Source organism: Melanostigma gelatinosum (genome assembly GCF_949748355.1).
Source record: "Melanostigma gelatinosum genome assembly, chromosome: 7".
In the NCBI taxonomy this organism is placed as follows: domain Eukaryota; kingdom Metazoa; phylum Chordata; class Actinopteri; order Perciformes; family Zoarcidae; genus Melanostigma; species Melanostigma gelatinosum.
In genome coordinates this window covers 10,056,403-10,083,958 of record NC_136640.1, presented here as the reverse complement: position 1 = coordinate 10,083,958, position 27,556 = coordinate 10,056,403, and the positions used below count along the sequence as shown (strand labels likewise).

General features: G+C 42.2%; 1 protein-coding gene across 1 annotated transcript; it reads left to right on the top strand.

The window, feature by feature from the left end:
* Positions 1 to 721: 721 nt before the first annotated feature.
* On the top strand, positions 722 to 27,388 carry gucy1a2 (guanylate cyclase 1, soluble, alpha 2; the record flags this gene model as incomplete). Its single annotated transcript, XM_079272500.1, has 9 exons — positions 722 to 1,039; positions 6,703 to 6,764; positions 7,928 to 8,052; positions 9,327 to 10,243; positions 18,656 to 18,868; positions 19,881 to 20,153; positions 21,994 to 22,137; positions 26,881 to 27,035; positions 27,169 to 27,388. 9 exons carry the CDS (start codon positions 722 to 724, stop codon positions 27,386 to 27,388), a joined length of 2,427 nt encoding a protein of 808 aa, XP_079128626.1.
* Positions 27,389 to 27,556: the final 168 nt, after the last annotated feature.

Below are 27,556 nucleotides of genomic sequence, written 5' to 3'. Positions count from 1 at the left end.
GGCAGAGTGGACGCCACATCTTCCGGATGCCAAAGAATCACTGCGTGTGAGAGGAAGGATTCACATGTGTCGGAATTACCGTGGTGGACCAACGTGCCGAATTTTGGCGACCTTTTTTTTTTTCTGTTTTGCAATTTCGTCAGCTAATGTCTGCTTTAATAACATAGTTGCGTCACGAGTCAAGGCCAATACAACTTAAGTTAAAACAAATTGGAGACAGGGTTTCTCTGTTTGTATCTTTTATTTTTTGAAGCATCCTTTGGAGACTGTCTGGCCTGTCAGTGAGATTGTTTTGGGGGTAAAGGAGGACGTTTTTTAGAGGAGAGACCCCCACCTCCTCCTCCCCCTTACATAAATGTTTGCGTGCCGTTAGTGCTCTCGGCAGACCACCCCTCTCCCACTGAATAGGTTGCAGAGTCTCTCACACGCAGACAGACGCATCTCATATGCGCGCATAGACAGAGACCGACCTGGGCATTATCTCACGCGCACGCAGACGCACATCTCACATGCATACGTAATTATACAAACAGACCTTACCCCCTCCTCCTCCTCCTCCTCACCCAGTAAACCCTCTCACCCGCCACTATCTGATGACTCCCCGGCGTAGAGGTGGACGTGGTACGGAACCGACTGGAGCAGCAGCAGCAGCAGCATCATCCTCCTCCTCAACACTGCCACTGTCATCTTCACAATCACCCTCCTCTTCCTCGCTACCACCATGTCCTCGTCGTCGCGCAAGATCTCATCCGAGTCGTTCAGCAGCTCGGTGGGCTCGGACTGCGGGCTCGAAAGCCCCGGCGGAGACGTAGGGGACGGCGCGTTGGAGCCGACGGAGGAGAGCCGAGGCTGCCCCTTCTCCTCCCTCCACTCGTCCCACAGAGCGGTGCTCTGGAACGGACGCAGCCCCGCCGAGAGGCCGGCAGCGTGCCCGGCGGGCGAGGAGCCGCAAGGAGGTCCCCACAAGAGGGTCACCAGGAGGAGACGGGTGAACCTGGACTCGCTGGGGGAGAGCCTGAGGCGACTGACCTCACCCACGGTAGGCCTCCAGCTCAGTCAGAAGGGCTGTACTGTGTCTTAGCGAAATGTCAGTCAATAGTCCTGAATTGTAATGCCATAGCCATAAAAGGCATCTTGTACATTACTTTCATGTTCAACAAGGGTCCAATGAATAAAACCTAACTAAATGTATGGAGCATTCTACTGGAATCAGTTCAAATGTATTAGGTCCAGTTAGTTTGTCATTCTGTGTTCAAATAGAGCTGAACATTATAAACCAAATCAATGACTGTAGGTCATCAGAAGACATAGCCTATTTTTTTTTTGAGAGAGAAAGTCAATGATGACCAAACAGCCAGAGGCATATATTCCATTCCAAACAGCTGTCACCAAAGTTGAGGAGGACACACAGCCTTTAAGAGCAAGAGAAAGACCTCATTCAAGCTATTCCACCATTGCAGGCTATGTTGTCTGAAATCCCAGACGATGTCTTTTCTCACATCATCACGTGACGTTTGCTGTACTGTCTGGAAAAAAAAGCCTCTTTTCATCCTTCAACCTGAATCATCTGGCAGATTATATAATAAATATATTGTTGTGAGGGAGGGAGCAAGCGAGAGAGAGAGAGAGAGAGAGGGGGGGGGGGGGAGAGAAGCCCATGCTCTGTCTGTTTATATGTAAGGAGTGTGACGAGTGAGCCTGTTTCTGTGTGTCTCAGTTGTATTACCGGCTCTAATGTAATAAAGCAGCTATTAGAACGGAGTCCAATTGTGACGGATGATGTGCGATTAGGGCATTTGCTATAGCATAGTCCCTTGTGATGGGAGGCTACATCAGTTTGAGATTTGATTGCATCTCCTGTAATGTGGCCCCTGTTAGTTGGGCAACAATAACATATACCAGTAAGTAGATCAAAGAATTAAACTTCCAGTCTGCAAAATGTGAATCTGCATCAGGGAATATCGCACTTTGCTTCAAATTACAATATCCAACTTTAAAGGTAATTTAATGTAATCGACACACTTCTTTATGACTTGAGCAGAGATTCCACAGACACCAGAATTAATAAATGTATATATATATACAGTATCTAAATACACAAACCAAAACATGTAGTAAAACATCTGTAAATAACGCTTTCTTTACATGTGGCCGGTGTGAAGCCCACATTGAGATTCTTATGTTGCTCTGTTTTTCATGTGTAAGTAAGCAGTTTGTTCGCTAAAATGGTTTTAAGCATAAAACGTAGAAACCAAAACATAGGTAGAGAAAACACGTAACATGAAAAAAAATGTACATCGGAGTTTTGACCGGATTTAAAACCGACAAAGTCTCTGGTTTATTTATGTTGGTTCCCCACATAGTAAGAGCACTGCTGTGTGTTGCTCAGATTGTAGGAGGTTGTGGGAATAGGCTTCTCCAAATTGCAATTGCTCAGACCCTGTGGTCCCATTCCTGGTGGAAATACTGTAGATGTTGCAGAGGAGCCGATATAGGAGAGCAGTGATTGTCAGCCTTTTTCGCTGCCCAGGCACAGCCTCCCCAAAATAATTAAATTCAGCAGCGCAGATTTTTAGCTGCGCTGCTGAATTTAATTATTTTAGGGAGGGATTTAAGTTGGTGTATATTGAAGAGGACCACTGAGAGCCAACTTCAGCTCTCAGCTGGAGGCTCTTACTGGCCCTGATCTTTATAATAGATCTGTGAAAAAAAATAGAGCAGAGGGAACACTTAAAAGACAGGTTTGTATGCCACTCAATAATGATAATGTCTGGCATTGTGGAACTCTGTGTGTCTCTGTGTAAGTATGTTTTTGTTTGCCAATAAGTGCAATTACAGGCATCAGTTGGGCATCATCAGTGGAGCCCCTTTCCGTCTAAATACGTAAGGGTGTGGTGATGCGCTTTGGGGACAGGGACAGGGAAAGGGTAAATGTCCAAGGTCTTTTTTCAGGGTGTTTATGTGCATGCGTGAGTTAGGCTGGACTCTGATAGAGCAGCTTAAACTCTCCACCAAACAGCCATACAGTGGATGGCACTTTTTGCATAGTATTTTTAATTTGCATAGTTTGTCCATTTTGTAAACACATTTATAGGAACTTATACTAGAACATTTGCTAATAGACATATATATTCACGTACTCACTCACTTACTGAAAAAACACACTGTTTATTCACACGCACGCACGCGCGCGCGTGCGCGCACACACACACACACACGCACGCACACACTGTGGCTGCGTGCAGTGGCTGTTGTTGACTGCAATGGACCGTGACAGAGAGAACAGAGCAAGCTCTCTGTGGTTGTCTTCACCCTGACCACACTGACCCAGAAGCAACAACACGCACACCCACAGTTTTGGTTTCATGACTTTTGGGGACATTTCATTCATTTCCTGGAGACCTGAACCATAACTGCTACCAACCTAATCCTAACCCTTACCCTAACCTAAAACCAAGTCTTTGTCTATGTATAACGATTTACGTTCTGGAGATGTACATTTTGTCCCCACTAGGCGAGTCCCTACATTGTGACAGTGTAATCAGATTAATGTCCCGACAAGATGGGTAAAACAAGCCCCCCCCCCCCTCCGCCATGTACACACACGCACACACACACACAAGTTACATGTGTGCAAACATTAATTCTCTGTCTCAGCTTCGTGTACACACATGAACGGTGGCCATTAACTGAGTGACCCACGACGCTGATTAAAGGCCACGAGTGTCGGCCATGAATATCAAGAGTGTGAGACATTTGTGTGAGTGTGCTGATGTGTCTTCTGGTAGATCCATATCCCAAGTATGTGGCTACATCTTCCCTATCAAGGTCCAGTTTCATGAGTACATTTACCTTGCTTCTAGTTACAAGCACAGTTGGGTCATTGTGCTGTATGTGTACACATGCTGGCTGTTTTCATGTAATCTTTCCTCTCCGCTTTGTAAAAATGTACTTGTTGAAGTTGGCTGTTTTGCTGTAATCAGCCCTTTATGCGACACAGGAACAACAACAACAACAACAACAACAACATGTGTCATTCGCTACCCGATCTGTACATCCTGCTCACGTCCAAACTACACACCTGTGGTAGAACACTCGAGTAGCGTTAAAGCAACATTTGATAACAATGAGTATCAAGAACTTCAATAAAAATAAATTTTAGGTGAAAGTTAATTATAACGTGTCATGATCTGTTCAAATAATCTTTTAAAGTTTAAAAACAGTTGTTTCAAGGATATGTTTTCAGAGCAATGTGAAATAGATATGAGAGAGGGAATTCTGAACTGTTTAACTTTTTAGTTTTTTCCAACACACTGGTACGCGTCTCATGCTGGGATGTTGCGGGGTCTCATCTGGTGTGTGAGTTTCTATTTTCTTCAGTAGTGGGGGCAGCACCAGTACCCACTGCGCTGTGACCATAGACCACACCGGTTCATGCTATTGGAAAATTCGGCGGAGGAAGATGCAATAAAAGGAGCGAAGGAATCGGTCACACAGACAGACAGGACAGGAAAGGTTCACATAGTTGAGAAGAGTGTAACTGAAAGAAGGCAACGCAGAGCAAGCGGAATGGAGTGAGTATTGGTGAGATACTGCTCCCCTCCCAAGGTAAAGAAACAGAGCAAACAAATGAGACCGAGTGGTTTGGATAAAGGCCACAGGGAAGAAGAAAAGGAGACGGAGGAAAGGAGAATATGTCTTAAGAGAGAGAGAAAGTTTGAGTTTAAACTCTCAACCTGAAATTTACCTGGCCACTTTCTTTCAATGGAACATTTAGTTTTACTAATCTTCCCTTACATGCCATTGTCATAAAAATATTTATTCAGCGAAATGAAAGCATTCCATTTATACAAATTCTATTATTATTATAACACAATAATAATTCTGTTTTACCATGTTATGTATATATTTTCCTAATTGAATATTCTCAGTGTAGGCTCGATATTGTAGTGTGTTTTTGACAACCCGGGCAATCTACTAGCTGTAAGCCATTTGAGCAGGTGTGTTAGTGAGATGAATGTGTGATGAGGTATGGACTTGTGTGTACAGTAAACATGCCAGGGATTGCGACAATATAGACTAATAACGATGTTATGCGCACAGTATGTTTGCACATGTGTGCATGTGTGGCTGATAACAGTTAGTGCTCGTGTGTTTGGTCATGTTGCAGGAATCTTGTGTGCCCACACACTGTAATGTGCATGTTCTGTGGTAAATGAGTAGCCGAATGAAGGACGCAGTAAGAGGAGATTGAGAAGACGCCATTTCTGCTCTACACATGCAATAGAGAGGTCACAGGGAGTTTTCCCCTCACAGATAGACTGTGAAAATACGGCCCACTGCGTATTTCTCAAGCTATCAGTGACCAGCTTGCTCCTGTTGTTGCTAAGTTGACGTATCGTTCACTGTAGCTAATAGTGAAAAAGTGTTTTTATGTCAGCCGATATGGACATAAACGAGTCAGCACTGAGAAGAGAAGCTCCAGTTATTTGTAACACCAATTGGTTAGCTACTATGGTCTATTTCTTATTTAACCTGATAGTGAAATAACTACGTATATTCATTATTCACCTTTTAAAACACCTGCTGACGAATATTTAGATTTATTTTCTCTGACTGTACACACACTGTCTCTGTCACTTCCTCTACAACCTCTCCTTTTCTATCTCTTGACACACACACACACACACACACACACACACACACACACACACACACACAAAACCCACATACAAAAAAACCCACATACAAAATCACTCTCCAGCTGGCACACTGTGTTCTAGTATTGTCACTACAGCCTTGCGTTTGAGCCGTATCACAGATAATCACATTGGACCCGCCTCCTCTAGCTTAGGCTGTCAGTTATGGAAAATAGGCCAGCTTCACACACACACACACACACACACACACACACACACACACACACACACACACACACACACACACACACACACACACACACACACACACACAGGGTTTGATGGGAGCACATTCTTTTTTTTTTTTTTCCACGGATGCTGGGCTATTAGTAGACCTTGTCGAAATGACTCTCACGAATATAAAATGAAATTTACGACAGTAATCATAGTTTTCTCAGCAATTACGTTGTGGAAGCTTCTCAGCCTCAGCCAAAATGGAAAAATATACAATATTTATATTTCCACCAAGCACAGGTGTTACTAATAACATGAATGATGTCATGATGTTCCAATCAAGTGCAGTAAGCTGTGACAGCTGAGCCTGTGAGGCAGCGTGCCCAACACCAAGATCATGAAACTAAAGCGGCAACGTGGAAATCAGCCATCGTTCATTTGATTATTTACACCTGTGCTCTTCCTGCTATGACATGTCATAATGTGTCGGCTGAAAGAGACCTATTCAATTTGAATGTGTGTTGGCTGCAGATAAACACTTCAGGTGATACTTTGCCAGCTCGTCTGCTCAGATGGTCCAGGTGTGCATGAAGCCTGGGCGGGACTGTGTGTCATGCTTTCCAATACTGGATCCATAATCAAATATATTGACTCATAAAGTGTCCTCACCGAACCTTATAACGGCAGGAGAGGAAGCCACCATTTTGTGTGTAAATACATTCCAATGATTTCAGTGAATATGTGCAGTATTGCAGCTTTACTGCATGCAGAAATGGACTCACAAATACATTCATACTTACTCGTGTAATATTTTCACTTCTTCTTGCAGACGCAGACTGTTCAGGAGGCTCTACAGCGAACTCTAAAATTCTACAGGAAACAGGAGATCAGGTAAGACTGTCTTTACCGCTTGCCGTTGGTCTCTCTTGGCGCTTCTCTTTCTGTCTGCCGTCCTCTCTTGTCAGTCTCCACTGCGCACTTGCTGTCTACGTGCTGTCTGTCTTGTCCCAGCGTCCCTATCACTCACACTGACAGACAGACAGAAGGACGGACAGGCAGACACACTCGTATATATAGACGCACTCTTTCACCTCTTGTCTCTGCCTCTCTCTCACGGTCCCTCCCTGTCAAAACAGTAAAATGCAGAAGAGAACATTCATCCAGGCACAACACGTACCAACGTTGTCCATGAAGCACATGCTGAATACAAATATAGAAAAGCACATTGGGACCTCTCTCGATTTTTCTTTTTCCTTGGCTGTTTTCTTTTTCTGTCCTGTCAACTGTCCTCCACCCCTTGGCCTTACTTGTTGGCACTCATTTGTTCCCTGTTTTATTCATGTACAGTGCAACTGACTCCTGTTTTACTTTAAGCAAATCATATAATGACACATGGTAGTCTGTCAATAATTATATATATAGTGTCTCAATTATTTTGAATCCAAAGAAAGCAACTGAAAGCAATGGTATTCCTTCTGCTGGACAGAACATAGTGGTGCAAAAGTTAAAGATTAAGCTTGTGACTAGAGGCTCTCTGGTCTAATTCCCAGACTGAAACAAATCTGTGGGAAGTGAAAGAGCACGAGGTGCCCTTGAGAACATTTCCCTGCCTTTCTGCTGTCCAGCTGTTTCACTAGATCTGCCAAAAATCGACCAAAAATAGGAACCGACACAAGCTGCTTAAAGTGTCACCCAAATCACAAAAATGTGTATTCAGTACATTCTAACTTAACTTTTATTGTATTATCTATTCAAATTGATTTTTGAATAGATAACCCACAACTGCCATTGTTTTTTTTTTTTTTGGATCGACTTTCTCATGAAGAAATATTCCTAAAGAACTGCATCAGCACAGTTTGTGGTGAACTATTACAGTCTGATGGATTTTGGCACAAAAAACCCCACACAAAACCCCGTCCACAGTATGTCTTGAAGGGATGAGATGTGGGTTCATTGTGTCGTTAGCTTATTATCTCTTCTTATCTCTTCTTATTTGCCGAACTCATGGCTAACCGTGGCTTACGCTGAGTGTGTTTGGTTTGTGCCTTTGACAGGTGTCAGGAAGATGGCAATGAGGAGAAGCAAAGAGAAAGGAGAGATGAAAAGTGCCCCTTTCTAGAAAATTCTGGTTCAGAAGAAGATGTCCTACAAATCCTACAGTACATGGCAACCATACTGGGTGAGTAAAGTAAGATGTGTGTGTGTGTGTGTGTGTGTGTGTGGTCTCCACTGCATACAAGTTGGCGTGCTAATGAGTATATGTTTGTATTTATTCTAGTTTTCAAAGCCATCCCACAGAGGCTAGACCTTCAAAACACATGGTAGACACTAATATAGTATTCTATGGAACCGTTTTATGCCGCTTACCTGAATGTGAGTCATGGTGGCAGCAAGCAGTAGACTAGACATCCTTCGCCTCATGCCATGTCTTCCTGCTCTTCCTGTGGGATCGCGAGGCCAGAAGGGATATCAAATCCCTGCAGCATGGTAACCCCAGGGATCTCGTCCCAGTTGGATGTGCTTGGAATGCATCCACAGGGAGGCGTCCACCAGGCCTTGCTGCCAGTAAAGACCTCTGTGCCCAAACCACCTCAATTGACGCATTTCAATTAGAATGAGCAATAATTCCACTCTATGTCCAAGGTCCTTCAATTGTCCTATCTACAACCTACAATGGCTCTATTACAATGTTGTACGATCACTGCAAATTTGACATGTTTTCAACAGCATTTTTCCATTGCGTCACTTCCTACATTAACTTCTTGGCAGTTTTCTCTGCAAGCCTGTATAATTACACACTTTTAAATCGTTATTTATGTTTTTCAAATTTTGTTTATTTTCTTTCGCATTTTGAGATTTTTTGTGGTATCAAGTTTTATTTATAATAAATAAATATCAGTTTTAATTGAGCTATAATCCCTTAATCCTATTTTTTTCCTGTTATTATTCAGTTAGTAGGCATGTGACATGATTATTTTATCTTATCAATATTCATTCTTTGAACAAGGCTTTGATGTTTGATTACTTTGAACAGTGTTATTTTGTGATTGATTTGCTTCAAATAATTTTTGCTGAATTCAAATCTTGGTCAAGACATTTCATGGATCAGATGTAAGGCTGGGTTTCATGTAAAAGGCAGCTGTAAGGGGAAATTGTCACACACGCTTACGGTGATGCATTGAGGAATAATACTGAAAGACAGCGATCAAAGATGCAAGTCTGTTTGTTGCTGAATGACATGTCTTCTCAATCATATTGCTTATATTCATAAGTAGGTTTCTTTAAGTCAGTGTGGGTATTCAATTGTGTGCATGTGGGCAGGTTAGGTGTATTGTTGTGTCATCAGTTCATGATGTTATCCTCAAAAGAGTGCTATTCGACATCGCTGACGTCGATGTTTTGCATCCTCTCTCTCTCTCTCTCTCTCTCTCTCTCTCTCTCTCTCTCTCACAGGAGTACCATTCTGTGAGCTGCGAGAGCATTTCGGAGAGGAGTTCTTTGGCCTCTGCTTTGAAGAAAATGAACGAGTGCTTCGGGCTGTAGGCGGCAACCTCCAGGACTTCTTCAATGGCTTTGACGCCATTTTGGAACACATTCGCACCTCCACGGGGCGCCGGGCCTCATCTGAGAGCCCCTCCTTCCAGTGCAAGGATCCCTATGAAGAGGAGACAGGGAGAAGAACATTTGATAAAGATGGAGAGCAGGGAGAAACAGATGATAGAGGGAAGGTGTTGCTTTTACATTGTTTCAACCCTGCCTCTGTTGTTGGCTTGGTCATGCCAGGGTTTATCAGAGCCGTTGCCAGGCGGATCTTTCATTTGGAAGTTGAGGTGGAAGAAGTGCCACCTCTAACTCCCTTGTTGCCCAATGAAGACACAGAACACGCAGACGGAGACTCCACAACCCCAACCCCGACTGCGTCCCCCACTGCCACACCCTCCTCGTCTCCATCCCCATCGCCTCCCTCTCCTTTCACAACCTCTGTTCCCACAGTTTGCTTGTCCTTCCAAATCCAGGAGACAAGCCCTCCTTCCCTCTCCGCCCTCTCAAATGCTGCCTCAGTGGGCACCAAACGGCCCCTTCTTTCACTCTCCACCAACTCCAGTGATCTGTGCATATCCCTGGCCACGTTTTGCCGTGCCTTTCCGTTTCACCTTGTCCTGGGGCCTCGCATGGAGCTACTGCAGCTTGGAGAAGGATTGAGGAAACAGGCTCGCATTGAGCCTCACCGGACCCTCTCGTTCAAGGACTTTTTTGAGATTGTCTCACCCAAGATGGATCCTTCGTTCCAGGGCATCCTGCTGAGACTTGCATCCCCATTTACCATCCGCACCAGGCCTGATTCCACACAGTCCGACACCAAGGAGAAGGTAATACATATCTCATACATAACTGATGACACTGTTGCTCAAATCCTACTTTTCACCACATGTTTTAGAGAATTATTGCAATTTTAGTAAGTGCTTGGTAAACTCAAATCAAGTTTCAAATTTGAAACTATAAGGCTGCTGTTGTGTTGTCTTTTCTATTTACCAACAAATCCTGTGAAAAGACCAAAAGCAGCGATGAATCTGTCCTCGAAGCAAGTACTGTCTGTGTAACCACAGACAGTATTTATATTAAATTCCATTATTTAAATGGTGATGGCCAAGGTAGTTCATTTAAAAAATGACTCAGCTACTCTATTTTTGATCACAGTGCAGCAAGCTTCATGATGAAATCCACCTATTTTAGGAACACATTTATTAATTGCCAATTTGGTTTATAACCGCACTTTTATTTGTGATTCATTCACTCCATGATAGAAATAAGTACAATAATCACCATCTCTGTGCTATAATGTTATCAAATGAGAGTTTTGTGTTTCATAGGTGGAATGCAGGGCGGCCACATTGTGGTTCAATTTCTAGTTTGTTTTATATGTTTCCATTGGAAGCTAACACACAGGTTGCCAGAGTGTTCCAGGAGTTTGTATGTCAAGACCATGTAGTGTCTGAGTTTGGTGTAGTTGAACATGTCTATTATTTGCTCTAGTCTGAGCCTTGTAGGGAGCATAGCAGTGTTGTTGCCCACCATTAAAGTTTGGGTCTACCAAGCGAAAAATGAAAAAAACTGTCTATACAGAATGCCATTCCACCCGCACGCCTGTGATGTTTCGGAAGAATGAGGTTTGAATTGGTTCCAAATTGCCAGAAACAATTAATACTTTGCTTTGTGACTGTTGAGTTGTATGCTATATCCAGTTCTTTATTGATTGGTGGGTCAGCGCAGGCTGTCAGTGTCGGCACCAAACTCCCTGATGATAAATAGAACTGACAGAGAGGCGATGGATCAGTACAACCACAGTGCCGTGTGTGTGTGTGTGTGTGTGTGAGAGAGAGAGAGCGAGAGAGGGAGAGCGAAGCCTGCAGCCTTATAACTAAGTTTGAAAAACAAAACTTGTTTTTTCCACTAAATTTGTCCGTTTAAGTATGTCCAGGAAGATTATAGAGGAAGATCTGAAGTGTCAAGCCCGGCCTTTTTTTCATTTAAGAGTACTATAATACTCGTACTTTCTGTATTTCTGTAATTTTTTTTAGTATGCTACAAGATGCACGATGATTAGGGTGGTCTGCGGCTTCATTTCAGTTCATGTCATGTCAGTGCTGCAGAGAATGCCTTATGTTCAGGATTGAATAGGGCAATGTATCTTGTATAAATCTAGATATTACTTTTGGCGATCTTTTTTGATCATTTGATTCATAGTTTTGTCTATGAAGTCTGTAAATAGTGAAAAATTATCATTTCTCACAGCCCAAGATGAGGTCTTTGAATGTCTTGTTGTATCCAATACAGTCCAAACCTCAAGATATTCAGTTTATTTTCATGGATGACGAAGAAAAGCGTCAAATTCTCACAGAAGGGAATCGAGAATTTGGAACCAGCAAATGATTCGCATTTTATCTTGAAAAATTACTGAAACATTAGATTACCAAAATAGTTGCCAATTCACTTTATGACTATCACTGCAGATCTCCTATTAATATGTTTTGATAACATATTTCAAGATGACACTACCCACGGTTGTTAATATAAATAGGAGTAGCTACAATTTGTGAACAATTTGGTTTGACACAAAAGTGAATCATTCATATGCTCCGCCTCCTCCCATACATGTTGTTTGCACTGTAGTGTGAAGGCTAGGATAGTGTTCCAGCTGTGTGTACACAGAGCTCTAATTGGGTGATTTTGGACTTGTTTTGGCCAAATATACCAATCCCTGGGTTTAGTGCATTAATCTGAACAGATGGGTTCACAGATCCTCCATACATACATGCGGATGCACATAATGAGACACTACAATGCTCACAGTAGCTGCAGGATTCCCTTCCTCGAGGACCACTACAATACATCTTGTCTCTACTTGTCATCTACTCTGTCAGTGTCTCTCATGAACTCGCTATCATTATCTCTCCCTCTCTGCTACTTACCCATTTCTATTTTTGACCTCGCATTGCAGTGTTTCTTCTCTAAGATATTCCCATCTTTTTTTTTAATTGCTTCGTCTTCAGGCGGATTCAGACTTACTTAATTTGAAAAGGGTTTATAGCTCAAAAATGGAAAAGCAGCAACAACAATTGCTCAAAAAGTGCTTTTTCTTTCACGAGTCTTCATTTTTCTCCTTTCTCACTTCTCTATCAGAGCAAGAGAAACAGACTTTACTCTGTTTTTTATGGCCGGCACACCAATAACATCACTCCCAAATGTGTAGTTTACTGTAACTGCTACTAAGCTTTTACAGGTCAGTATCTTCTTTTATTGTTTTCAATGGCATCTGTTCTCTCTGATTTTCGTGGATCCGAGGAAATGTAGGTGTAATTTTAGTGTAATCCTAAGTAAAATGGTACAAGACGCAAGAAAGACTTATTCTTTGCTTTTGGATAAATCAATCATATTGAGCACATTGTCACTGTTGCCTCACTAATGTATATTAGTATGTGTTTGTGGCTGTTAACCATTGATACCATTTGAGTCTTTGCCTTTTTAGATGCCAGATGAATGGGGCTGGCAATGTACGTGAATCACTGACAGGAGGTTCAGTCAAAGGATTGTATTTGAGTTCATGGTCGGCTGAAGTATCAGTGTTCTGGTTTGGTGCGGTGGCCTCATAAACTGTCTTTCTTATCTCTCCCATCTCTCCCACTGGTTGGAAAAAAAGGCACTTGGGCACATTCATGCTGTTTTCAGTGAGTCAGTGTAGCTGCCTTTTCTGTTCCTTTTTTTTAATGTGTATCAGCATTAATCAGACCTGGTACTGCTGAAGTTTAAGTTAGACACTGGCTCCAAACACCATCATAGACACTTTAAAAATCGGTGTTGCAGTATGTGTTTGTGGAGTTGGACGGACGGCCATTGTCTTACTTTATTTTTGCCGTTATGAATCTTGTGTCACCTGGGCGGAGAAGCAGAACAAAGGGGGAGAGAAAGAGAAGGCCGGGCTGACATTTTCACTGGAAAGGGCAGCGAGAGAAGGCGACAGGCCAAGGTAAAGAGGCCACAAAAGAGCACTCCCCTGTGTTACCCATGTGTAGCCTGTAGTGGAATTTCAGTTTGACTTCTTTCCTTTCTTCACCCAGGGACATGGGCTGTGCAAGAGGCATCCAAAGACCTCCTGAAAAGGTCAAGTCCCAGCTCTCTCTGTCTCCCCGCTTAGTGTGAGCACTGTGATCCGCACACAGGGGAGCGTACACAGGTTGCACTGTCAAAAGCGATCCTCTAACCAGTTCCTCACTTGTTAATCATGTCTCCTTTACACCACACTTTCCTGTATCCTTAAAAGGTCCCATATTGTAGAAAGTAAGCTTTTCCCAGTCACTTTTTATTATGAAGCAGGTCTAGGTGCGATATAAATACTGTGCAAGTAAACGCTCAATCAACGCAGAGATGCACACTGCCCATATTCAGAAACTGTGCTTTTAAGCAAGCAGTCAGGACTTCCGTACAGTCGTGATGTCACAACTATACAGTCACTGTGAAGAAGGCTTGATAAAAGGTGATGCTTTTTCGAAGCTTGGAACAGAGTTGAACTAAGCTCAGAAATCTGCAGATACGCTTTTATTGGTTATAAGACACATCAACAAGGTTATGCACTCACTTTTGGACGAATGTAGTATTTAACCTGCTTGAAAACAGGACATGTAAATGTTGATGTCATGTGTTTGGGCCAGGGCCCAGCTGTGGATGTAGACTTATTTCCTTTCTCTTAAGAACATCAGGATGAATACGACAGAGAATCCATGATTCACAACACCTGCCATCCGCATTAGTGATGCCATCGCTGTAAACACCCAAAAGCTCCCAGACTCTTTGGGTCAAAGAGTCAGAATTCTGGTTGGGATGAGTCAGTGCTTTTTTTTATGGTTCCAAGTGAACACTGTGTGCGGAGCCGGAGCCCTAAACCAGCAGTTGTCTTGGTTTCAGCTGCTTTTTAGTTGTAGACCAAATGCCATGAGTCTTCAGACACAAGCCCTTCTCTTTTCTATGACATCTGTACCCAATGCAATATGCTGTGGGAGATCGAGGACGAGGAAGATTTGTTGAAGGAGTACTTTCGTGAGGCACAAAACAGGATGTTCAAATTTGCAACGTCATACTTGTTATTTAACGAATACTCCTGTATTGCATTTGCAGGGGTTGCTGAATGAGCTTTGTCTGTGCATGTGTGCAGCTGCGTGTCTGAGTACAAAGACAATTTCGACATTGGCACCACCTTTGATCCGTTTCTAGATAAATCACTGCCATGATGGTTCGTTTGTTCAGTGGAGCCTTCTTTGTCTCGGTCTACTTTTGATGAATTTACAAAAACAGGCCGAATGAACATACAATGAAGGAGGAAACACAGGCACAGAGACAGGAATAAAACACCAGAAGAAATAAACAAGACAAACATATTTTAGTCTGATTGTTGAAACAAAGATGAAGAGAATAGAATGTCTTCATACTTGAAAATGAAAATGATTGAGTATTAACAATACATGTGTATAATGAGCAGTATAAAATAGTGTTTTTGTTTTTTTTTCAAGGTGAAAAACATATGATGCAGAAATGAGCTATTCAGTCTTTTTGCATAAAAGGGTTTGAAAAGTAGTCATTAAACATGTTGATGGCCAAACCTTTGGTGTGTGAAAGATGTACATACAGTAAAGCTGCTGAAGTGGACAGGGTTTTTTCCATTCATTTGAAAATGGTCTGTTTTTCAGTTTAGATCCAATTTTCAATCCGGTGCAGATTAGTTGTCCTCCTGTATCCTAACTGCAGCATTTCATTTACATGTGAAATTATTGAAGAAAGCCAGTGTCCAATAGAATGAGTGCTGGATCAAAAAAATATCTAAATGAATTAAAACAGATTGAATTGATCCGCGCACCAAGTATCTCCTGTTAGAAGATTTGTATTGCTGTGTGACTCCTATAACTTGGTGTGCAGATCTTCCTGTTTTAATTCATTTAAATGCAACTCAAACAGTCCTATTAGCTGATTCCCAGCATCCAGTGCATGTAAACATTGCCAGTGTTTATTTTTCCAGAGCTTACATAGATCCTGCAATATGACTCGTTTTGTCCTCTAATTCCAGTCTCGTATGAATTCACCTCACAGGTGTGTTTTATTTATTTATTTGTGTATTTTTAAATGTGAATCATCATATTAAAGCTTCTGTTGAGTCTTTCATCTGAAACAACAAGGTACAAGCACATCCCATCCAAGTGTGTGTTTGTGTGTGTGCTTTTTATGTGATGCTTATCTAGGCTACATGCTGTGTGTGCGTTTCATTTACTGTGAGAGTGGGAGGTAAGAATACGGCACAATATAGCCAGGGTCTGACAAGATAAGTGTGTGTGTGTGTGTGTGTGTTGGAGAGAGAAAGAGAGGGATGAGAGAGGTTGACTCATTGACTCTTTGCTACTCAGTGCTTGTTCATGCAAATGAGTGTGTTGACATGCCAGAGTCCGCTCACAAAAGACAATCCATTAGCTCTCCGTTCCACCTCCCGCTGTCCTTCTCTCCATCTTTGTATCTCGTACCTCAAGTCCAATGTGTGTCGTTCTCGCGTCTCTCTCTTGTCTCCCTCAGTCTTTTCCGCCTGTAACCTCTGGCCCTTTCAGCTGCCCCCCCCCCTTCCTTTTCATCTATCTTCAGCTCCTTGTTGCCTATGGCGATAGCAGCCTGAACTTAGATAGATCTTGTGTATGTAGAATGTGACATCACAATGCGTGCTGCTCAGGCCTCGCTATCGTAAGACATAAAACATCAACATAAACTTATGCAGTATAATACAAGCCCCAATCATGCATAAATACAAAACACACATGTATGTGTACACAGAGTGAAGAGGAGTCAGGTGGCAGAAAGGCAGTTCTCGGTGGCCAGCCACAAAGCTTCAGGACAGCAACAATCTGTTTCCATGCACTCCAACACTCGAACAAGTTTCTCTGTAAAGAAGTGTCAGAGTTATTTTCTCTGTCTCCTATCTCTCCCACCCTTCCCCCTTCTTTCTGCGTGTTGCTTTCTCTCCGAAACCACTCGTTTTGCCCTTTCGTCCTCCTTCGTTTGCTCACCTCCTCTTTCACTGTGCTGTGATGCCAGAGATGCAGGCAGAAGGAGAGGAGAGAGTGCCGAGTTAAACACGGACGCACAACTAGGCCGACACAACTACCTCCAGGGATGTGTGTACGGGTGTGTGTGTGTGTGTGTGTCCATGTATGTTTGCATCTGTGCATCAGTGTGTGTGAGAGTTTGTGACAGAGTGAGACCGAAAATGAGAGCGACGGATAAACAGAGAGTAATCTGGTGAGACACTAGTATAATTATACCTACTGTACACAATTAGAAAAGCAACAGTTGTTAGATGGATGCTTCAATCTTCATGATGTAACAGGAAACTCAATGGCATTAATGTCAGTTGTCTTGCAGTCAGGGAAGGTTATGCCAGTCCTGCAGGATTTGCTTGATGCGTTTGCTGCTCCTGATGTTTTTATGCAGGGTAAACCCACATGTGCGTACAGGACACTGACTCAGTCTAGACTCCATAGTGTAGTGACCTTAGCTTTAACATGCAGGCTATTTAAGGTTTACCTGAGTAGGCATTGTTCCAGCTGCTGCTTGTCAAGTAAAAGTGCACCTTGCAATTTTTTCATGTGAATGGCAAGTTGCAAGGCCCAGCTGCACAATCTGCATTGCTGGTCATATTATTGCTTGTAGCAGACTGACTTGTAACAAATGGTTCACCTCTCCTTGTAGCAGTCTCATCCCACAGAACATGTATTGCAATTGTGTAACCTGTATATCTTTCCCTGTCCGACTATTGCAGCTGTGTTCCCAGATCTCAGTAATTAGTTTGAGTAAATTGCTATCAGAAATGGGGAAACTACATAAAACATATTAAATTGTAATAAAACTGGAATTATTCTATAATGTGGGAGATGAATTTATGTCTGATTTTGAGTGGGTGTACTCACAACTGTTGTTAAACTCCCATATGACACTATGACTTCTGCTGTTATTGGTGTGGCAGCATGTGCAGATGTTAGGCATACAGTGCTACAGTAAAACCATAAACTACTGTGTGTGTGTGTGTGTAGATGTAGACTGTATGTATTATGCAGACCTAGGAGAGCCTTGTGCTATAAATAAAACAGAGCTGCAGTGTGCTCACTGGCGGAATAATCTATCTGACACTATGGCGAAAGAGAGAGAGCGAAGTAATTGAAGAGACAGAGAGAAGAGCATAGAGAGCGAGGGAGCGACGGGCAGGAATGAAAGACAGGTGAACACGGGGAGAGAAACGAAAGAAAAGGAAGGAACAGGGGCAAGGACTGAGCAGGAGCTGGAGTCATATTCAAAAGCCCAGCAATGTGCAATGCCTGTTTCAATCTCTCTTCTATGTCTCCAGGCTGTTTTGCTTGTGCTCCCCACACCTGGTGTGTGTTGTCATCATGGTTAAGGGCTTGTTTGCAAAATGTCAAGAAGCTAGTGAAACCCAATTCGTATTCACCAACAATTGCAGTATTTATTATGTTGACAATAATACTGCAGTTGTTGGTAGATCTGCAGCCTTGCAAGCGTTTCTTCTGAGAGAAATATCATTATTTAACTGTCAAGTTTGCTTCTCGATTTGTCTGATAACCAATCAAATGCTTAATATCCAAAGACGTTTCACAATATGATGTCATAGGTTGTTCAAGGACATTTGGATGGAGTTTGGGACAAACCAGTGACATTGTGATGATGATAGGATTGTCTCCCTAATAACTAGGTCATCAGTTAATCCAGTTTTTACAGGCTCTATACAGGTCAGCCTGCATTATACATCAGACCTTGCCATGCTAAATTAAATGAATTATCAACGATTCAATTATAGTCTCTGTTGTATGTACTACATTGTGTGTATAAAGCTGTGGATAAGTATGTATGCAGTCATGTAAGCATAGAAAGGCATGTTTGTTCAATATATTCGTTACTTGTATGATTGTGAATGCATTTCCAATGCTAAAGTCATTGCCACCATGTAACCGTTCACCATTGTTTCAAGAAAAGCAAGTATTAGGTGGACATGAAATCCACAGTAGTGAGAGGCTATTAACGAACATAAATCAGTTTTCCACTACCCCTCTCCTCTGGCTCAGTGTACTTCTGCAATCTGCATATGATCAGGATTGTCTTTAAGGTTTTCACGTTCCCTCAGCCTTGACAAAAGGCCTAACTTTTGTAACGCTTTCCTTTTTGCCATTTGATTGCTCTGCCAGGTTATGGAGTTGAAGGGTCAGATGATCCATGTGCCCGAGTCCTGCTCCCTGATGTTTCTGGGTTCGCCGCGTGTTGATAAGTTGGAGGAGCTCATGGGCAGGGGACTCCACTTGTCAGATATCCCTATCCATGATGCCACGCGGGACGTTATCCTGGTGGGGGAGCAGGCCAAGGCCCAGGATGGCCTGAAGAAGAGAATGGACAAACTTAAGGTAGAGTGCTTAATTCTGGGTCTCTTCTATTCTATATTTACAGAGCAGGACAACTTAGAAAAATTCAGTTTATTGGACCACTTTGCCATCGTGAAAAAAACAAGTTCATCAATTAATCAATCAATCAATCAATCAGATGCTTTTCTTCTTTGTGGCTTCTTGAAGGCCTTACCTGCATCCTAGTAAGCTCGACGTGCTTTTGCCATGTGGTGTTGTTTTGTTGCTGCATTTAGGTTAACAACAGATGCAGACAGAAACTAAGCCAAAACAATTCAAGGATGAGGGTTATCGTTAAGTGACTCAACAACAAGACTTATTGCTATCAGCAGCACGCCACTATCTTCTTCCTTCTCTACCGTCTCTCTGGAGCCTATACCCTGACAGGCTCATGTTAGTTAAGACCCGCCATCTTGTCTATTGGCAACCAATCACAATGACAACCTGTGACCATGTCATGTTGAAATAGTGAAAATACACAAACATATTCTGTATATTTGGTCTTTATTTCTGTTTTCCATCATGCGAGCGAGACAACTCACTGAAGTGAACTTGTTTAATGCAATGCTTTGGCTGCACTGACTGATTCATAATGGCTAGAAGAACGTGGCTCCTGGGACTTGCTCTTATAATTTGCTTTCAAAGTACCCTTGAACAACAGCGAGTTCTGACCCAATCCTATGCATCTGCTCACTGCAACACTCTCTCACTGCAACTACTCCCCCAGGCCACTGTTATAAATAGCTGTATCTTAGTTTGACTTGCTCGCTTGAACAATGGTATAGCACTGCATCAGACAGATTTGGCATTATGAAGCTCGCCCACAGACACAATTACTCATTATGCAGATACACAAAATCAAAAACAAATCAAACACAAATACATTTACATGCACCAGCAGTTTTAATTTGGTGCAGTACTCCCACATCCACGAATTGTTGTCATCGGTGCCTTCTTGGAAGCAAAGCACACAGAACAAATCCTCCGGATCTCCTTCTCTTTTCTCCTCTCTCAGGCCACATTAGAGCGGACTCACCAGGCACTGGAGGAGGAAAAGAGGAGAACCGTGGATCTCCTTTATTCCATATTTCCAGGTGATGTGGCACAGAAACTGTGGCAGGGCCATCCAGTGCCCGCTCGCAAATTTGATGATGTGACCATGCTGTTCTCAGACATCGTGGGTTTTACTGCTGTGTGTGCCCAGTGTACACCTATGCAGGTCATCTCCATGCTGAACGAGCTTTACACGCGCTTTGACTACCAGTGTGGCATTCTGGATGTTTATAAGGTCAGTAGACAGAAAGACGCACACATCTTCTTCATATGATGTCGTAATATCTGTTTCTAAACTGTGACACAATGGGATATCAGTTAAGGGATTGCTTTAAAATTGTAATGGCTTCATTGGTTTATATGCACACCCTGAGGTCATCTTAAAAGATAAATGTTCTCCAGGAAGTGACAGTTTCCCAGGAACTTAGAGCCCCCCCTTCCATGGAGTCTTTTAAATGTTGCAGTTGTATCAAAAGCTAAATCTTTAGGCTGTGTCTTTGTCTGTGTTCTCGATTTATGTGTGTTTGTGTGTGTGTTGGGGGGGGTCAAAATAGGGACAATTGAACATCGCCATAACCTAAATCATTACATTTTTAAGGTAAACACTTGGTTTAAGGTTAGTCAGGTTAGGTTTAGGCTGGTAGCGGTTATGGCTAAGGTTAGACTAGGTCTCCAATGAATGTAATTCAATGTAATGTCCCCAAAAGTCATGAAAACACAACTGTGTGTGTGTGTGTGTGTGTGCTTGTGTTGTGGAAAAAGTAACAGACTGATGGCCAGTCTGTGGGACCTGAACAAAGATGTGTCAATATTGTCCATCGGACAGTGTGGCTTTGGGCCATCTCCCCCTCCGCCATCCTCACGATCTTTTATCACATCAGTATTTCTCTTCATCTTTACTATTTTCACCTTTGCTTCTCCTCCCCATCATCACCATTGCCATCATCGTCTCTCTCGCTCTCGCTCTCGCTCTCATTGCGTAACAACAGCATATACTTGCTACAATCCCATCAACACACTTGTCCTCTGTGTTATCTCTCAGAAATGTCTCGTGTCAGATGCCTGGGGAAAAGAAAGAAGAGATGCAGAGAGATTGGGTGTATTAAAGAGGGGTTATGTGTTCAGCAGTTAAAGAGCGAGTGTATATGTGTAAAAGAGAGAAGCAGGAGGACAAGGTGAAGAGAGTGAGGGATGCATATGTTGCCATTGTCATGGTTACTGTCGAAATGATTGTGCTGATGGCAGGCCTAAATGAGTCCTAGTTGTCTTTTTCCCTCCTCTTCCTCCTCTTGCGCTATCCATTTTATCTTCTTTATAACGACCACATCAACTGTTATGACACCTAGCTCACTCCTTCAACTGGAAATATGGCAACACAAAACGGCATTCCTGGGATTGCTTTATTAACGTGTGTTTAGAATTGGGCTTTTGGAAGTCATTCAAGGAAGAGTTGTTGTTACTGTACTTCCATCTCTGGCATAGTACGCCCAAACATGGAATTAGGAATGACTTGACTTCTGTTTGAAGATGTAATGTACGGAATGAGCTCATTACAGTGAATTAATTGCTTGCTGTATTTGGGAAACACTGCACTGTTGCTTAAAAAATCAAGTAAGATGTTTTTTCATTGGCTATAGAAACAATAATGCGATGTATTTCAGCTGATAACGATGGCACCGGATTGATCCAAGCATTTCTACATGCCAACTAATTAACATTTGACAGTTCTGTGGTGGTCCGGTATATCACAGCCTCAAGAAGAATGAATATAAATGCTTGTTTTTATGTGTTTGACCTCAGACTGGGTCAGAAGCAATGCAAGATGCTGTGAGCGGCTTTGCCGAGATCCTTCTCCAAATGCTCACCAAGTCCTATTTTGAATGATTCAGGCCAAGAGAGAAAAACAGACAAATACTGTAGTTCTAATGTGACAAGAGGAATGAGAGCGTTCTTTGATTTGCTCCTCAGTGGAGATGTTATGAGTGATTGAATGAATAGCTAGTTAGTTTCACACATCAGCTAAGCCACATGTATTCATTTCAGTTTCTGCCTCTCCTCCACTGTTCCTCATACAGATCGAAACAATCGGCGATGCTTACTGTGTGGCGGGAGGACTTCACAAGAAGGTTGATAGTCATGCAAAGCCGATTGCACACATGGCTCTGAAGATGATGGAACTGTCCGGGGAAGTGCTGACACCTGATGGGAGACCTATCAAGGTGAGCTATTTTATTTTTTGTAACACCAATCTGCTACTAGCGCATGGAAACTCGCCTAATAATCTTAAATTGTTGCTATTTTATTAACGACTTGGTATTGAGGGATTGGTATGGGTTTTTTTTTGCGTTTTTGTTAATGCATTTCATCCATAACTTTATCTCTGTGTGTCATTTTATATTTAGTCTATTTTATTTTACATATTTAAATGTGGGTAGAGCTCGGGATTCCCGCTGAGAGAAAAGGTAAATTGTGTGTCCAACTGCTGATTATCAAACTAACTTAACCCCGGTGCTTTAACTGATTAAACCAGCAACTGATTGTGACTGATTGGGCAGTTTGTCTCTACTTTTCCTATTTATTCATTTTTTCTTTCCTCATTTAACATTTGACATTGTGGCTTTCTTTATTGCCATGCAACAAACCCCCCACTGAGCTGAATCACACAGTTGTCCAATTGTGATTGGTTTTGACAAAAACAAAAATACAAACTAGCCAAAGTGTTTCTTCCCCTACACCAGAACGATAACGTGTGGAGGCAGACCTTTCTTTATGTGGAGATAGGTCTGGCTATGGGAGACTGTGATTGACATCATTTGAGGATGGGGATGGATTGTGGAAAATGGGAAGAGGGATGATATAGGTATATAGGTAAGACAGCTCAATCAACAGATGGTTGAATGATATTTCAAAGAATGGATTAATTGAATCTGCTCAATCATTTTCAAAAGAGGGACATTGATTGAGAAATGACTCAATTATTGAAAATCATGATTTTCCTATTGGCTTTGTGTAGCTTGGGGTGAACTTCCCATGTGCTCCCAGAAATGACATAAACAATTCTTGGGCGTTCCCACACTGCTCCACACATCTGTCTGTCCGTTAGGGATGTTCTGAACAAGTTTTATTTTTTGGGCTGAATCCGATAATTGTTGATAAAAATATTGCATCTGAAACATCGATATAATCGGTTGATCAACAGAAATTGTGAATATGATGTAAAAAAGTTAAACTGTAAGAATGTGTCTCCTGAAATGGACATGAAGCGATCAGATAGAGAAAAGACGTATCACTGCCTCTTTTCTTCGTTCTCTCTAGACTAGATTATTGACGGTGCTGCTGGATGCCAGCGCAATGCCATCTAGAGAAACTATATCATTAGATAACTGATTTCGGAGGTGTTCTGGGCCTAGTAGAATAACTTCAGTTTTGTCTGAGTTTAACATCAGGAAGTTGCAGGTCATCCAGGTTTTTATGTCCTTAAGACACGCTTGCAGTTTAGCGAGCTGGTTGGTTTCGTCAGGTTTGATCGATATATATAATTGAGTATCATCTGCATAACAATGAAAGGTTATAGAGTGTTTTCTGATAATATTGCCTAAAGGAAGCATATATAAGGTGAACAAGATTGGTCCAAGCACAGAACCTTGTGGAACTCCATAACTGACGTTGGTCCTCATCGAGGCTTCATCATTTACATAAACAAACTGAGATCGATCCGATAAATAGGATCCAAACCAGTTCAGTGCGGTTCCTTTGATGCCAATATAATGTTCCAGTCTCTGCAACAGGATGTAGTGGTCTATAGTGTCGAACGCAGCACTAAGGTCTAACAGGACAAGAACAGAGACGAGTCCCTTGTCTGATGCGATTAGAAGGTCATTAGTTATTTTTACCAGAGCTGTCTCTGTGCTATGAGGCTTTCTAAATCTTTTTTTTTTTTTTTTTTTTTTTGGTTTCGTCAGTGAAACAGAATCAACAAATGAAGCAGAGCAGTAGATATTTTAAACATTTAGAACAATGTTATTGTTGTCATGTTCTGTCTTACAGGGTAATGCTGATGTTCTATCTTTTCTTTACTGCGAACGGCTCTCATGAAATAAGAAATAGCCCTTTACAAGTAGACTATTGACTTCTGTCTGAGTAACATTTCAGGAAATGACTGAGACTTTGAAAAAAATTAATATTCAGGAGCATGAAATGCCCTTGGTGCTGACTGCAACAGACTTGTAGGTAATTTCGGGTAGAGCGGCTTGTCCTTTATTCACAAGGTTGGTGGTCAAATTGCATCGATGTCCCGTATTTCATTATTGTAATTAAGTATTAAGTATTAAGTATTAAGTCAGACTAATTGTTCTTTTTTTGTGCTAATGTGTCGGCAGTAAGAAAAGTATAGAATGACGGCAGACTTATATTTTACAACTTGAGTTGAAAATATTCAATTTGTATCTATCTTTGAGAAGTTAGCGACTTTTTTTTAAATTGTTCGCCACTGATTTGAACTTGTTTAAAAATACACATAATGACACAGATACAAAACGTGTATGTGAGAGACAAGCTAAGACAGATAACTGCTGAATAACATTTGTTGGTCATTTGTCTCAAAATAGAAAGGCCTTGCCAAGAATGTTTGGCCTGTCTCTCTCTCTCCTCTTTTTATTTTTCTCTCCATCCTCTCTAGTTCCCTCACTCTCTCTTCTGCAACCGCTCTCTCACTCATTCTTTTCATTTTCCTCTCAGTCTTTAATCTTGTCCTGCTTTTCTATATGTTGCCCTCTCTGTTGTGCTCTCCTCTTTCTTATCCCTCCTGACTTCATGTTGGTATAACGGACAGTTATAGAGCTATTCAACACTTCGGCATGATAAATGCTGTTCAGGGAGTGCACTCAACTCTAGCCAATGTTGCACTGTTATGCAAAGTAGCATGAGAGCTGTGAGAGAGAAATAAAGAGAGTGATCAAGCGACACAGAGAGACATAATATACAAGGGAGATATTAAGAGAGAAACACATAGAAAACAAAGTGTTTTTCAGCTTCGTTACTGGTTCAATTTCAGGCCTGTGGCATGATCCTTCTGCATGTGTGCGCTTGTGAGTGGTATGGATATTAGGGATGTAGTACTTATCTTGTCACTGCTAATATTGTTTAAATGTGTTTATGTGGGCTTATTTCCACCAATCATACTTTACACTGGCAGTATATGAGCATTGTGAATTCAGAAATGCAGGGACTTGTCATGCCACCCGAAAGTGGCTGCTTTTCCCTGACCTCATGTTCACCATGCAGTTGCCATTACCTCCTGGTCTGCAGTACACAGAGATTCCACCTCTCTGTGTACTGCAATACAGTTGAACAGCACCACAAACTACATCCTCCAAAATTATTATAAAGTTGAATCAACAACTCTCTATATGTTATAACCTTCGTGACTGTAGGATTTATTGCAGGACTCTTGTTTCTGACTGAATTAGTTTGAGATAGATTTACTTAATGAACTTGCAACTGAGTGTAACAAAGTTGACTCGATAACAACCTCATCTCTGTATCCTTCTGTCAGCTTGGCCAGAGGCTACGGTGCGATTGGTCATCTTTGCTGCTGTGCCATTTGCTCATTGGCTCGCTGAGGGCCATGTGCTATGGATGCTGACTCACAGTGAAAAGCAGGGGAAGAGTGTATGAGTGTTACCGTGTCTGTGTTTTGAGACTAAGAAATAAAGAGGAGAGTGTGCTGGATGCAGATTTGTGTGTGTGTGTGTGTGTGTGTGTGTGTGTCTGTGAGTGGTTGTCTGTTGTAGAGAAAGACAAGTGCATGGCCATCTGTAAGCAGTTTAGCTGAAAAATAGGTCACACTAGTGCACCTACCAGCCTTTATCTCTCTCTCTCTTTCTCTCTCTCTCGCACACTTTCTGTCTTTTTCTCTGCTGTCAAGGTTTTGCCATCTAATTATAAGTTTCTTTTTGTGCCTTTCTCTCCATTGTATCTTCTTTCTGTCTGTCTGTGCTCTTTCTACCTCACTACCCCCATTGCCTGTTGTTGCCATGACTACCTCGCAGTGTGCTGACATGCACATTGTGGATACCGAGAGGATGATCATTAGAAATCTACTGTGTTCCACTCGCTTTTGTGTGTGCGTGATGTATATGCGCGTTTGCGTGTGAGATGTATGATGTGTGCGTGTGTGTGTGTGGGTGGGTGTGTGTGGGAGATGCATGTGTGTGTGCTCTATGTGTGATAACTTGTTGTTCCCAAATGGAGGGAATAGTTGGTCGAGTGGCAATGAAGTGGTGTGGTCAAATTGGAATGATAGCTCGATCGCTTTCACTCTGCCTGCAGCCATTTATAGATTCATAGTTCAGCCAGATTATAATATGAGCACCACGCGTTGGAGGCAATTATTTATTTGATTAGTTTTCCTCTCTCACTCTTGCTATTTTAAGATTTTCATCAAATATTCTGCAAGATCTCAGACTAGATGAGAACAGTAATATGGAAGTATGATTGCTACAGTACAATTTCCAGTTAGCGGATCAACGCACACATAGCATTTCTAGTTCAAAACAACATGGCCTCCCAAAGGCCAAAGGAATCATCAAGTTGGAATCAGTGAATGTTTAGCAACTTGTTTGATACTCAAACGATTATCAAATGATCAAAAAAGTTGCCAAATAGGTTTTTGTTGATAAGTTAATCAACTAATCATTTCATCTCTAGATCTGATTTAGTTGATGAGCAATTAAGCTGCATGCAAATAGTGTGGATAAATAAACAGGGAGAGTGGGGGGGAGGGAGTGAGTAACAGACTTGAAAATACAGTAGCAACAGCAGCAGCGTCACTTCCATTTTGTTGTCAAGGAATGTGCATGAACCCGAATTTAAACTTGTTTGAGCTTTTAAAAATCCTGCCGGTTTTGTTGTTGTTCTAATCTTTCTCCTCCCAACACCTTCTTCCTCCCCTCCTCTCTTAGCTGAGGATAGGTATCCACACCGGTTCGGTGCTGGCAGGCGTGGTCGGGGTTAAAATGCCACGTTATTGCCTGTTTGGGAACAATGTGACACTGGCCAGCAAGTTTGAATCGGGGAGCCATCCGAGGTGTATCAATGTTAGTCCCACAACGTACCAGTAAGTAACGGCACTGAACGAACACACAAACAAATATGCATGCACACAGACATATATGCAACCTTGCTTTCAACCATGCAATGACAATAAATGCCATTTAATGGGACTTTAAGAGAGCTTCTCTTCTCAACAGGTTGCTGAAAGATGACCGTTCTTTTTCATTTGTCCCTCGCTCACGACTGGAGCTTCCAGAGAATTTCCCCAAAGAGATCAAAGGGACATGTTATTTCCTGGAGGCGGGGACATCTCACAGCCATGCCTCACTGACCAGCTCTCGCTCCGCTCCCCCGGCCTCTATGAGGAAAGTCTCCTACAGCATTGGGACCATGTTTCTAAGAGAAACAAGTTTGTAGGTCCCATACACACAGACTAGGATACACAGGTGTTCCTTTTGTGAGAGGCTGGATTTGAACCTGTGGAACATGCAGGATATGAATCACATGGATCTTGGGATATGCAATGCATTCTATTAAAACTTGGATTCAGACCTCTGAGATGGCCTATATGAATGAAACTTAAAA